The sequence below is a fragment of the Aristolochia californica genome, unplaced genomic scaffold, assembly GCF_029961685.1.
Source record: "Aristolochia californica isolate CCGP_79_NKW_82.1479 unplaced genomic scaffold, dmAriCali1.0.hap1 SCAF_13, whole genome shotgun sequence".
In the NCBI taxonomy this organism is placed as follows: domain Eukaryota; kingdom Viridiplantae; phylum Streptophyta; class Magnoliopsida; order Piperales; family Aristolochiaceae; genus Aristolochia; species Aristolochia californica.
This window is the reverse complement of record NW_027181804.1, coordinates 3,336,989-3,351,417: the sequence shown is the minus strand read 5'-3', so window position 1 is coordinate 3,351,417 and position 14,429 is coordinate 3,336,989. Positions and strand designations below refer to the sequence as shown.

Genomic DNA, 14,429 nt, shown 5'->3' with positions numbered 1-14,429 from the left:
GTGCATGATTGAAGAGATTAACTAGCCTTCTTGAAAAAAACGTTGAGGGTGCCCACTGTCAAACGCTTGGATCAATCAGTCTCCCCAGTAGAGAGATTCTGAAAGTGTCTTTTTCTAAAAGAGAGCAGCCATAGATATCATTAATTAACCATGTAAAGTGTATCAAAAAGCTGATTAAGCTATAACTAAATTAACTGCTCCTACTTCTCTGCGGCAACAACAAAAAAAAAAAAAAAAATCTGCCAGAGGCGAAATGGTTAGGGCCGCCTGCTTTCCCACCATCAACGGTCGGAGGAAACATCAGCTGCGTTTAGCCTCTCTTCAATGTATACACAAGAAACTAGTTCGTATTCCAAGCTTTTTCATTACCTGAAAGAGGAAAAGGGGTTCATTTGAGGGGATATTGTAAAGAACAAGTTGGAGTTACTGGTACACAGGAGTCCACGTTGGGGATCCTGAACCTCTAAAAATAGGAAAATAGCTTTTCGTGCAGAACGTTTGGCAGCTTCGGAACTGGGAAAACTCAGTTATTTTTCCCCTCCTGTTTGAGTATTTTCTCAGTTTATTTCTCTTTCTGAATGGTGTCCCTGCTTTAACTGTCTAACAGAGAGAACCAGCAGACCTTGCTCGCGTCTGGAAGATGCAATGAGGACTTGAAGACCGATTCACCCACTAGACGAGTTGATGATGAGGGGTATGCAAGAACTTCCCTACCTTTTCTTTTCTTTAATGTGTTGTTTGTTTTGACGAGTTCTCTCTATTTCAGTTTTTGGCAGTCATCGCTCAGAAAATCTTTTGCTGCCCGTTGGTCTCTTCCTGTTTCCGGGATTGGAGGATGGGTTACTGGTGTTTTAGGATGTTTGGTATGTCCGGAAGTTCAATTATGGTTTTGTATGGCTAGTTCTTAGAATTCTGGGTTTCGCTGCATTATTCCAGTTGAATATGTTAAATGGTCTGTTGCGTTCTATTTTGAAGTCAGAAGTCCTTTGCAGATGCGACAATTCAAATGAGTCCTTTACCGTGAGCAACTTTTGCAAAACGAATCTTGCAAAATTTGCATTCTTAGTTCGAGACGTGATGGTTTGATCGCTCAAAAATGAAAGATTAAGAAGCTAGTTTTCTGCTGATGTTTGTTGTGAAAATGTTTATGAAAGTGCTATATGTAAATGATTAGTCTATATTGTAACTAGCCTTAAAACATATATATCAAAGATCATTGTCAAACAAAATGCTACTAATCACAATGTTAAAGTAGAAATGCATAATGGCATAGTTTGAGGATGTGCATGTCTGTTTGAGATGCACGACCTCTCCTTTCAACCCAACTAGATGCAAAATCCTGAGTCAATGTCAAATCTCAACATCCTATGGACTCTTGGAAACTATTTCTTTTCCATTTTTTAACCATTTCATTGTATCATCTAACTTTGATTTATATAAAAAATTACAATTATTCATTCTTACCTAATAGTTTTTGTGTTTGTTAATTGAAATCATTGTTTTCATGAAATTAATTGGAGTGCACCTACTGTTGAATATTTTGAAGTAACATTACTGGTTCCAGGGTATTTTATAAGAAGCTGTTTCTTGCTTTCTCTTCATGATGAGTTTAGTTCATGGAGCTTACACATATTGCCTTCATGAAATCCTCTCTGATGCTCAGTGTTTTAAACTGTTTTTACTTGGGAAGAAAGGGTTCATTCCACTATATGAATATGCTGCCGCTAAAGGCTGCCCATCCTTCCTACCCAAATTGTAATAACTCATGATAGGTCAGTATAGAGTTTTCTATTCTTTTTTGTTGCCAGGTTATGATTTTCATCTCACATGGATTCTCCTTGAACTACCTCATAAGCCAAGGAATGTACTAGTAGATGTCTTGTAAGACAAAGAAGCACCAAGAAGTTTTTTTTTTTTTTTTTTTTGAAAAAGATGTATATATTAACAGAGAAAAATACAAAGAAGCACCAAGAAGCTTAATTCAAGTGTTTACAAGAACTTTAGCAACCAAATTACTCAGAATACAAAAAATCTTTGGTACTTTTCAGCATAGCTAAATTCAAATGTTGACAAGAACTCTATCAACCAAATTTTTTATACTTTTCAGCATAATCACGCTCTCTATGTTTTTGCTATTAATCATTCAACACGTTATATACCTCACAAGGAAATAAAAAATGATCTTAACACCTAAAATGACTTTCTCTATAACAAAATGAGGGAGGACATTAACTATCCAAGTACCAGAGTATCTGATTTGTGTTGGTACCTTGTACTTGTCAAAGTTATCTAATTATGCACCATATGTGAGAAAAGCTTTGCAATACAGAGAAGTTCATTCAAGACTACTAAATTTTGCTTTATTAAAATGGATAGTTGGTCACTCATAACAAGCCAAGTTTGACCAAGTCTCACTCTTACCTTGATCAATAGTTCTATTATATAAAACATAAATTAAGCATTGATCTCCCTTGCTGCACTTGTCGTGGTGTTTGTTGGTCTTTTCTTTTCCTAGTCTCTTATTATTTAAATATTTATTTATTGTTATTGTTCGATTGAGCCCGGTGCTATCATAAAATGAGTAGCCACTCAAAGGCCTATTACTTGACCGTATACCCCAATATCATTTCTGAATGTTTTTCAAAATGAGACTTTTTTTACTCAACACAATTCATATCTAGGTTAACACAATTCATATCTAGGTTTACATATAACGGACTTGAGACGTGGGCACAAATTTCTAATGACCAACAACACACAAACTCCCACCCAATAGTTGACAAATTGAGCCTTGGTCCACACACAAATCCTGCTTTGATACCACTTTTGGATTGAGCCTGGTTTCATCCCAAAATGACTAGCCACTTAGAATACTTATTGCTCAACCTTATAACCCAATACCATTTCTGAATGTTTCTCAGTGTGGGATTTTTCCTACTCAACAATTATTATTTTATTACTTTTTAATTATAATTATTATTTTATTTTTTTTGCACTAAGAATCATACGAGTACTCTTATCATCTGTTCTCGTGACATTATGGTAGTTTTCTTGTACTCCTAATGGCCAAAATGACTGTCAAGTTGAGTTTTTTATGTCCTGTTGACCTTATCTTCACTTCTGATCCTAATACCCTGAAGTTAATGGTTGAGACTATTATCTCTATAAACATGTTGGAGTAACATTCGTTTGTTGATAATCATGGCTTACAATCATGCTTTGTTTCTAATCTTATAAGCAAGTATGAAGCATAAATTATTCAAAACAGATGTTGGATTTCTGTCTGTCTCAGGGATGTAGATCCGTTGACTCTATGTTATCCATTCAAAATACAATTAAAAGATTAACAACCGTCCTAACATTTTTGGAACCTTCAAAATTGTACCTGGACTGCAGTTTTATATTTAACTTGGAGTAATTTTTGCTTTCTGTCATATTTTGTCTCTGCAGGGTACATTAGAAGCCATATGTGCTTTATGATTTTCCATGAATGCTTATATATCTACTCTATTCAATATGCTGTGGGTGATTCGTTTTTTTTAATCATATTTCTTTTAAGGTGCTGACCTATTACTTTTTCCAAATGTCTTCCTGCTTTCTCTTTTGGCTTATCTTTTGTAGTTTCACAAGATGAGGGCCCACGTGGACAGAACTGCTCTAAGTCCCATTTGTATAACGGAACACCCCACTGAACAATTCTCCCCTCAAACTAAAAATACAGCTAATGCTAATGAAGGAGATCCCATCACACAATTGAGACTTCCTCTAGGTTCAACTGATCTGTGCAATCTAAATCAATCAAACATAGATTTAGGTGCAGGTGCAAATGCAATTGCAATTGCAAGGGTGGACAGGATTATAAATGTGACAACCAATCCTCTTTCTGAGCTGGTATGGTCACCACAGAAGGGTTTGAGTCTCAAATGTACTGATTGTGGTTTATCAGAAAAAAGGTCCCCTTTCTTGTGGAGTACCGAATCTGCAAGCATGACGGTATTACCAACCCCATGTATTATTGATAAGGAAGCCGATAGTATTGGACCTACTGAAAGAACCTTAGTGCAATCAACAACAAATCCTGGGAATGAACTTCCTGAAAATCCTAGTTCTGCCAAGCTAGCTCATAATTTTGCTGGCATCACTCGATTCAGCCAATCAAATCAAAGTAAGTCTTTCCTTTTTTTCCCCTCTGATTTTGTTTTATTTATTTATTTATTTATTTTGTGGGGGGGGGTGTTGGTGGTGAGAAATATCCCAATAAATCCTTTTTTATCTCTGTCATTCTATTTTTTCATGCTCATGTTCCATGAAGAGTTTTTCATATCATGGAAGTCTATTAAAAAAAAATTTACCAGACACCTTATCATGCAGAATTTTTCTCCTGCAGGAGCTTTTGAAAACATGGGGATGAGTTCAAAAGTATCAGGGGCAGGTACTAACATCAGCAAGGAGATGGCACCGAGTTTTTCTAGAGATACTAAAGCAACAATTGATACCTGTTTGGAAAAAACTGACAAGGTTGGCATGCCTGCTACGACTATTGCAGGTACATATTTTTTTATATTAACATAGAAAATTTCTTTACTACTCTTTGTGTCTAATGAATGCTGCCTTTCTTACAGGTCTAAGCAATGGAAGGGGGTTTGGTTTTCTTATGCTTAGACAAGAAGAACCAAATGCCAGTAAGGTGAAAGCAGAATCGAAGTGTGGTGATCCATTAGAGAAAGACAGAGATACTGGTTCTGCGGATATGCACATGCTAAGGCCATTAGATGTCTCCCAAATAGCTCCATTTAGTGAAGAAGAGAACAAATGTAGAGCATCATCTACTAACAGCATGAAGCTTCAACTATTGGAGAGGCTGGAGTTTATGAGTGAAAATGTGGTACAAACTGTGGAGGTAGAAGTGAGTGATGGAGATTCAGACAGAGAGAATAAAAAGGTACTTTCACTAGTTGACAAGGTTCTAACGGAAACTCCTTCCAAACTGAAGAAAGATAAAAAGGAAGCTTTATGTGAAATTGAGATGAAGGAAAGTTACTCAGTTGCACCAGCTGACAAGGTTCTATTGGAAATTCCTTCCAAACTAAAGAAAGATAAAGGGAAAGCTGTATGTGACACTGAGACTAAGGGAAGTTATTTAGTTGCATTAACTGACAAGCTTTTGAAGGAAACATCTTTCAAACTGAAGAAAATTAGAGGGGAAGCTTTTTGTCACACTGGCATTAAGGAAAGTTCGTCAGAAGAGAAGAATGAAAAACCAGAAAGTGTTGAAAGTTCTAATAGTGGAGGTGAAGAAAAGAATGAAAAATCAGAAAGTGTTGAAAGTTCTAATAGTGGAGGCGTTGTTTCTTCTAGGAAGAGAGCATGTAGCATTGATCAGCACTGTCTCAGTGGAAGTAAGAAAATTAAAAGACAAAGTAGCTCTTTTATAAATTGGATATCAAATATGACTAGCGGACTTCCAAAATTATATCATGGTGAGAACCTCTCTTTGGATGTTGCAATTAGACCAACTTGTAGTAGAGATGAAAACCATTATTCTCTTCCTGCACCAAATGGTAGAAATCAGAATGGAGAAGGCAAAAAAACTGGTTTTGGGAATGTTTTCCAGGCTTTGTATAGCCCAACCTCAAGGATAGAAGATGAGAGAATTGCAGGAGCAAAAAAAATCAATGATACAAGAAGGGTACGGAGTGATACTGGAAGTGATAGGATGGACAACAAAGTAAGAGATAAATTACATGAACATGATATCGCCTCAAATGACATTTCTCCAAATATACCTAATATTTCTTCTACTGGTGTGGTGATTGCTGGGAAAAATTCTGCAGATAATTTTAATGGTTGGAACGAGGATTGGAAACTTGAGAAAGGTGGGTCCACTTCCAAAATGTCCTGTGGGGAAAATCCTGTCACTCATGACTGTAAAGAGGCTAATAGCGTTGCTGCTGCCGATGCAGGCATGTATTCAGCTTCACTAAGCAACAAACAAACCCCTGCAGAAAGCCTATGGATAACTCGGTTTACTCAGAAGTTTTCAAATTTAGGGCAGTGCAATGCCAATGTGGCTTCAGCTGTCAATGCTCTTAGTTACTCTAATCAATGTCTTGATCACAGTGAGGGAAGGAACAATTTGGAGCGGCATCATGGATCTCCTGCTGAAATATTGGCCAGCACAATATACAAAGATGGGCAAGATGGTTTAGAGGGTTGTCCTACTAGCACATGTGGCTCTAAGCGAACCATTTTGGATCAGAAGTTCACATCTAAGTTATACCCTATCTTGCCTTCACAAAGATTCAAGAGTCCAGTCAGAATGGCATCTATTTTTGCAAGGAGATTGGATGCCTTGAGACACATTATACCCTCCAAATCAAAAGATGATACAGAGCATAAAACGACAATCTGTTTCTTTTGTGGTGTAAATGATCACACCTTGAAGGACTGCACTGAGATACTAGAATCCGATCTTGAGGATCTTTTAAAAACATTAAACTTTGATAATGGAGAAGAAGATATGTTGTGCTTATGCATTCGCTGCTTTCAGCTGAATCATTGGGCAATTGCTTGTCCATATGCATCTACAAGAAAAACTTCAGGTGAACTGGAAAATAGAGAGGTATGCAGTCAGGATTTTCATATTAAAAACACTTCAAGTAAACTTGAAGGAGATGAGGGAAATAATTGTCTACATCAACATGTCACTTCATATGCGTACTCTCGAGGGAAAAAATCTGGACTTACTAACATAGCAGTTTGTTCCAGTGTTTGGAAGCCTAATGGGTCATTTTCTGAGAATCATAAAATGAAAGGAAGTCGTACCATACCCTTTAACAGTAGGGAGACTCCAGCTGTCCCAAGGGGATTGTTTGAAGCAATTAAGCAACTTCATTTGTCTCGGACTGATATTCTCAGGTAGTTCCATGCTCTCCAATATATTTATTTTTATGTATCTAACGAGTTAATCAATTAGAAATTCTGATTATCCTATTCAAAAAACAGTTGGATGCAAACTTACTAAGTAACTTGATGTTTTCACATCCAGAGAATGCATATCATGACCAGGTAAAAGGATAGTTCTTTACCATCTGGAATAAGTGAAGATAGATGGATAAAACATCTGCAGTTATTATGTGCTTTCTTTTCCTGTTTTTGCACAATGTTTGGTATTTGGTAGTTCGGCTGAGGCACCTGCATGTAGGTTCTTTTTTTCTTTTTTGGAAAAAGATGAGAAAAAACTTCATTTAGAAAAGGAAGAAGATAAGTGATGAACACAACAATATGAAACTGCCAAATGCAAGAGTTTTTGTTACTATTTTGATTCTTTGTGGTGAAATTTGGTAATCTCAACCAACAGTTAACAGTGACGCCCCACTCTGGAAGTGATGCTATATTCTTTCAAACACCAAAAGGGTTTTTCTGGTTGAGCACTTTTAAAATTTTCTCTTTGCATACTCATTTACATGATCAGGAAGGCATATTTTTTCTTCCTCTGTGAAAAAAGACAAAGGAAAGTGCAGTATGGTGTATCTCCTAGTTCGTGTCTTGTGTGCATTCCAAGGATCTTAGTACTGATGTTAAACCCAACTTTTGGTTCTATGAATTATATAGTAAACGGATGTATGGGGAGGCCATGGTACATGGATGTATGATCTACCAGTTGCGTATTCATTGCTTAATAGGCATATCGTACTGAAATTGTGCAGGTCATCCATATGTGTTATTGTTTTTGATTGAATGCTTGAATCACATCACTCCTGTGGTTATTCGTTCTAAATGATATTACCTGTAACCATTTCGGTTTAGGCATCTACATACACCTTTTCTTGAGGGCCCATACCAGTTTGTGCATAAGTTGTTGAGATTAGATTCTTTTTATTTTACTGCAGCTGTTGAATTAAAATTTGATTAGGCAGTTTATTAGTTGGTCCTGGATCTACAGATGGACAAAATTCCCAATACCCAGCTTGTGTCTTGAAGGCTTTTTTCTCCGTTTACGTCTTGAAAAGTGGGGGAAAAGACTAGGCGGTACAGGTTACCATGTGGCCTGCATATGTGGTATACTTCACAATTCTTACCCATTCATTTTCCTGTTCATTTTTTTTGTTTTTCTCTTGATCCTCGTGATCTTGTTCGTCTTCTTCTGCCTTGAGTCTCAAAACTTCTGGAGGAAGTTCTTTTAGTTCAGGTAACTTGGAAGTTGGAGATAGTTGTTAACCAATTGCAAACAATGTAGGCATTCCTCATAATGGATCTCTATGAATAAAGTTTATTGTATTGTTACAATGGAGTCAACAATAACGAATCAGCATTTCTGGAAGGGTTTGGGCAATTTGAACCCTTACATAATTGGTTTGACCAAGAACCAACCTGTTTATATATGGCTGAAAAGTGCAAATATAGACCTGGATGGACCAGATTTGGGTGTGGTCTAGGTTAATACAGCAAAGGCAATAGTTACAGGCAAAGCCTCATTAATGTTGCATAGCAATTAGATTGAAATATAGAACTCTGTTTGAATGAAAAATGATTATCCTAAAAATAGATCAATTTCATAAGCTTTTGTGTGCTCTTATTTCAATTTGCCTTAAGTGCCTTAAGTGTGAAGATAGAGGGATAGAAAAGCGATTTAGTTTCTGAAAAATTGATAGTTAAGTTTTGATACGTGAGCTTATGCAAATAAACTTAAATGGTGACAGTTCTATACAATAAGAAATTCTTAATTGACTTGTTTTCCTTCTTTTGTCAAAATAATTTTCAGCTTATCAGGGATATGAGCGTTTATTGTTATGGTCTTTGGTGATTTTTTGTTTTACATGTTACTGTTATTTAATTATACATATAGTTCTCTAAGCACAGATGGTATGAACAAAGTTGTGTTGAAGAAACTTGCTTCAAGCCTCATATATTTTCTATTTTTTTTTCAATTAATTTTTTGTTAATGGGCATGGGTGCTGCACCTGGTTTGTCTTGAAACCGAGTACGATTGTTCACCCCAAAATCCAACCTAGTAATTAATTGGATCACCACCTTGAAATCAAATCAACCCATTTATTGTTCAGTTCGTGTTGGAATCAGTTCAGTTACTTTTTCTTTGTGACATCTTTTTTCCCTGAATCAATGGGATTTTTACAGGGGTTGCCCATGAAAATTCTTCTGGAACTTATCAGTCTCCCATTTCTGTAAACATTGGCGGTTTCAAATGTTTGGTAGACAGCCGTTACATTTCTAACCAGGATTTCACTGAGGTATATTAGTAACCTTGCTAATTCTATTTTTGTTCATAGTGGTAGTAATCATGCTGTATTACACGTGACGATGGTTATTTATATAGTAAATATTTATATACCATTGTTTTTGTTATTAGCATTGATAATCTCTCTTAAGGCATTAATCACCATTCTAAGGTGTTACTGTGTTTACAGGAAGAGCTTTTAACATGGTGGCATGCAATACTGCAAGGTGATGGCCAGCTACCCTCTGTAGAAGATCTAAATATGAAACTCGTAGAGAAAAAGAAACATGGCTTTTAGAGTATAAAAGTTATTTTGATAGCCTTAGTAAGATTTTACTATTCTATTTTCTCTTGAAGTTGCTGTCGTTTGCTTGTTACCTAAATGCTGTAGTGGCTGTTCCCTGGTAAAAATGGTGTCTTACAAATCATAGTGCGTGAATCATGTATATGGAATTGTGGTAACCATCTGGTTTTTGGATTCTTGTAGAAAGTAAAACAGGGCTTTTGATGCGCAATAATTTTCCTTCCTCCATTTTTTGTTATGAAATATGACTAAAGATGCTGACAAAGGGACTGTGTTGGAACTATCGTTTGTATACCGTCACAATTACGGAAGCTTTTGAATAAGAAAAAGGAAAAAGAAGTGAAGTTGACTGCTGCCTGAATGAATCAAGAGCAGCACTAGTGATATTATTGGAGGGTGATGAATGATCTTTTGTCCCTACTCAAAAGTTCATATTGATTGTTCTCATGGGGGTCAGATCTTGAAGTTGCATTTGTGATCCAAACTCTTATGAAATTCATCTAAGAAGTTGCATTTGGATTCAAGTCCACATCTACTTTCTCAATTATTGGATTCATGGGCAGACTTTTTATCTTCTGTATGATGCAATATTGCTGATCAGCAAATATTTCTTGAATAAACTGTCTTTGATATGATTTGTCTTTTGAGTCTTGAATATGCTGTATTCTCTAGAGATGAAGCCAGATGAACAGGCCCAAGGTGAAGCGGTCACTTCTCATCTGTAGTAGGGATGAAAATGGACAGGACTCCATTGATACTATTTGGAGCTTTTGTTATTAAGAATGTTTTTTTCCAATTCTGCAAGAATCTGTTGGATTTTCAATGCATGCACGAGTCCACTCATCTTCCTGTATAAAATGCTTAGCCAGACGAGCCACAAACGTCTACCAATATTTTAATAAACATTTTCTGAAAAAAATAACTTTTGACTTCTACAGTTTTACTTGGCAATTTGTTCTGCTTATGCTGTTACTACTAGAAATTCGAGTGTTCTCACTAGCATGTGTACGTTGATTTTGAAAAACAGTAAAAAAAAACAAAAAAAGGGTTTTTTTTTTTTTAACACAAAACGACAAGGAAAAGAAGACTTTTGAATGCAAAAATGTGGAAGAATGAAGCTCAGTTTACCAAACCCTCTTCTATGAGATAGATGACTATTTGTTATTTAACAAGAGGGGGCAGTTGATTAGTACTAGATGAAGATTAATTGAACATATTATAATACGGTTCATAAATCATTTTTTTTTCATGAAATGGGCAAATCCAATTAGGGGTGTCCTCATAAACCTGATTTAAACTGGATCCATCCCCTCTTCGTCCCCGTAAACTCGACCTATCCCCACCCTATCACTGTAAACTTGACTCATCTTCGACCCGTCCCTGTCCCATTTTATATCAATGTCTCATCCCACAGGTTAGGTTTGTGAAAACCCGTCTTCGATCCAAAATCCCACAAACCTGAAGGAGGGATTGACAAAATTTAGGACCTAATTGATCCAAAGAGATTAAGTCTTGACCCTAAACTCATATCAACTAGTCTCATCAATTGTGCCTCAATAGACTCCAACAAATAGAACACCCAAAAGGTCAAGTTATTTTAGCTGACAACATCACTACCTACTCCACTCTTGGAAGGGTTATCAATTATTTCTTATTTTATAAGCAAGGGTTATCAATACAACTTCCAAGAGCACTCTAATTCACCCTTACTCTAATCTCTTATCCATATCTTATTCCAGTTAATAGGACAATCAGACCCGGTTCAACTGGGCCAGACCAGACCGATTACCTTTTCATGTCGATTCGATTTTTGTATAAGGGCATTCATGTCATTCCGCTCTGTTATTCGTCGTTGAAAATTCCCATTGACCAACGAAAGGAGTGCAGGCAACTTCTCCGTCTTTCTCTAACGCACGGCCTCCATTGTCTGGATCACCAGTCATGGGGGAAGGTGAGAGTCAGAAAGCTTGACCATGTTTCAAATCGCGTTTTTCTTTGACTGACTTTCCATGAAACTCCACAATAATTCTTATCTTTTTTTGTGTTGTCATAGGTGGCGGCAATGGCAGACTCATCGTCCTCCAGATCGTCGCAGTCTCTTCGTTCGCGTTCCTTAGCGCCGCCTGTGCGATCCACCTCCGACGACGTCTCAAGCGAGCTATGAGAGACAGGAAACCCGTTCCTCGCCTCGTCTTGACCAAGTCCGGACGTGTCGACAAGCTCGAAGCTTTCTCCAGCTATGTAGGTAATTTGATCCAACCTCCTCGGTCCTTTTCTCGTTACAAACGTTTTCTGTTATCATTATTTGGATTTAAGAAGACCACGACAAAAAAGGAGAGAAGGAAACAAGTATCTTACCCGGATCGGTTTTACGAATTATTTTTCGTTGTTACAGCGAGACAATTGGGATTTGCTGGCGTTAGCGAGTGTCCACATGTGGGCAAACTGGCGTATGATTATCTGCGGAAAGTTAAAGGAGGTGAAGATAACATTTACTCCTTCTTCGCGAGTGATCCGGATGCAGATGCTCTCTATATGAAGCTTTTAGATGAACTGGATAGATGCATTCTTGGATATTTTGCGTATCACTGGTCTCATGCTTCCCAAGTTATCGCTCAGGTAGAAATTTCCAGAGAGCAAATAAACTCTTGAAATTCTGTATTTACAAGTTTCAACAATTTCTGCTGTTTTTCCTTTATGTAACGAGCTCCTCTTTCTTCAGATTTTGGATGCGGATTCACACAAACAGAAAAAACTAAGAGATATTGTCCTGGCAGCTACAAGGTGAGAATCTTTTCTATCTGTGGCTACTGTTTTCCCTTATATTCTCCACAAAAATTTGTGGAATAGGATGAAAGATGAATTGGGATTTGTGTGCCTTTTCCTCGTTGAAAAAAAACTCGAATTTCCTCCGGACCCAGTTTTTTGTTCTTCTGGAACCGACAAGTTGAGTAGATGCTTTTTCAATCTGAACGTGTTTCTCAGAGCGCGAGTTGATGAGGGCAAAATTAAAGCAAGATGCTATTCAGGTCAAAATGGATGTTAGGAAAGTTTCCTTTAACGTCGTTACTGGTGGTGCCATTGTTAGACTAAAAAATACAGAAAGAAAAGGAACTCAAAGCTAGTTAGTGCGCCACCGAACTGTAAAAATTTCAACTCTGACACCAGCAGGATTATTAATTTCATGTAAAGAAATTGACCTACCTGAAAGAAATTTTTGTTTAAGGGGGTATGATTTGATTTTGTATTGACAACTCTGTTTTACTGCATGCTATCAATTTTAAAAAATTAGTAAAGGGAAAAATGCTCTTTCTGAATTGGATTAGGAAGCAGCGGTTTGAGAAGGTGACAAAGGATCTGAAGGTGACAAGACTGTTCTCCACTCTGTTGGAAGAGATGAGAGCAATAGGGAAATCCTTCCACGACGAATCTGAATGCACAGAGGTGATGGTGCCGGCCGCGTTGAGCGAACGAAGCCCCATGCTTCTGCTAATGGGTGGTGGAATGGGCGCCGGAAAGAGCACCGTCCTCAAGGACGTCCTCAAGGAGTAAGTATAAGATCACCAACTGCAATTGAGTTTTTTGCCGTTTTTTCATAAAAAATAACAAAATTCACTACGTGGGTACAGTCCATTCTGGTCGGAAGCAGCTAAAAATGCTGTAGTAGTGGAGGCGGATGCATTCAAAGAGACGGACGTCATTTACAGAGCCCTGAGCTCCAGGGGGGAGCACCATGACATGCTCCAAACAGCAGAACTGGTACTCAAGACCCTGCTTGCTGATTTCGAGTGAATCTCCAAAATTTATTTTCAACTACTCCTATTGAGCGAATTAACTCCAAACAGGTTCATCAATCATCAACAGACGCAGCATCTTCTCTCCTCGTGACCGCACTGAACGAAGGGCGAGACGTGATCTTGGACTCAACCCTCTCATGGGAGCCTTTCGTCGAACAGACGATCACCATGGCGAGGAACGTTCATCGCCACCGCTACCGCATGGGGTTGGGATACAAAGTGTGCGACGACGGAACCATCATCGAGGACTACTGGGAAAAAGTGGAAGAAAGACCAGAAGAAGCAGAAGAGAGGGGCAAAAACAAGAGGAAGCCGTACAGGATAGAGCTCGTTGGAGTCGTCAGTGATGCTTACCTTGCAGTCGTGAGAGGTATCAGGTAAATGATTAGAGCAGTTTTTCGTTTTTTTTTTTTTTTGTAATCAATAGTGCTATTGTAGTGATTCTGTGGCGTTAAATGGAATTGCAGGAGGGCGATACTGATGCGCAGAGCAGTGAGGGTGAAGTCGCAGCTGAAGTCGCATAAGAGCTTTGCCAAATCATTCCCACGTTACTGCCAACTGGTTGATACTGCCAGGCTTTTCTGCACCAACAGCATGGGAGGTCCACCCAAGGTTGGATTCTCTTCACTTTTCTGCAACAATCGTAGAAGCGGATCTTTGCAATTATTAACTTGAAATTTTGTTTTGGCTTTGTGAAGTTGATTGGATGGAAAGAGGGAAGCAGTCAGTTGCTGGTCGACCCAGAAGAGATCGATTGTTTGAAGAGAGTGAGCTTGTTGAACGAGGAAGCCTCTTCGGTCGACGAACTCTACAGACAGGACGATCCTGTTAACAGATCCGGTTGTGTCTGGTTTGACGTCGTCCTGGCACCTTCAAGAGCTGCCATCCAAGAACAGCTCAAGTTAGCCATCCAACGCACGGAAAATCAGCTTCTACGTCCACAAGCTCAAAACCAGACTTCCCTGTAATTGCCCCTTTCTTCTCTAAATAGCATGTAAGAGCACAAGTGAAAACCAAATCGTTCTCCAATGACGGAAACCTGTCTTAATTAAAGGGTCGGAATAGGAAGGACGAGGAAGAAAAGGGTGTA

General features: G+C 38.0%; 2 protein-coding genes across 6 annotated transcripts; both read left to right on the top strand.

The window, feature by feature from the left end:
- The first annotated feature begins 53 nt into the window (after positions 1-53).
- Positions 54-10,407, top strand: LOC137947942 (uncharacterized). Of its 5 annotated transcripts, none has more exons than XM_068793810.1 (9): positions 54-326; positions 608-694; positions 767-863; positions 3,622-4,165; positions 4,388-4,546; positions 4,623-6,918; positions 7,946-8,061; positions 9,139-9,251; positions 9,429-10,407. In XM_068793810.1, exons 4-9 carry the CDS (start codon positions 3,631-3,633, stop codon positions 9,534-9,536), a joined length of 3,327 nt encoding a protein of 1,108 aa, XP_068649911.1. In that variant the 5' UTR covers positions 54-326; positions 608-694; positions 767-863; positions 3,622-3,630; the 3' UTR covers positions 9,537-10,407. The 5 variants fall into 5 exon arrangements, with proteins under 5 accessions (XP_068649911.1, XP_068649912.1, XP_068649910.1 ...); XM_068793811.1 differs by having other exon boundaries at positions 54-343; XM_068793809.1 differs by having other exon boundaries at positions 54-526.
- A 1,000-nt stretch (positions 10,408-11,407) lies between these two features.
- LOC137948111 (calmodulin calcium-dependent NAD kinase-like) lies at positions 11,408-14,368 on the top strand. The gene is made up of 9 exons (XM_068794061.1): positions 11,408-11,493; positions 11,596-11,787; positions 11,938-12,161; positions 12,265-12,326; positions 12,869-13,090; positions 13,172-13,301; positions 13,388-13,716; positions 13,807-13,951; positions 14,038-14,368. Exons 1-9 carry the CDS (start codon positions 11,484-11,486, stop codon positions 14,305-14,307), a joined length of 1,584 nt encoding a protein of 527 aa, XP_068650162.1. The 5' UTR covers positions 11,408-11,483; the 3' UTR covers positions 14,308-14,368.
- Positions 14,369-14,429: the final 61 nt, after the last annotated feature.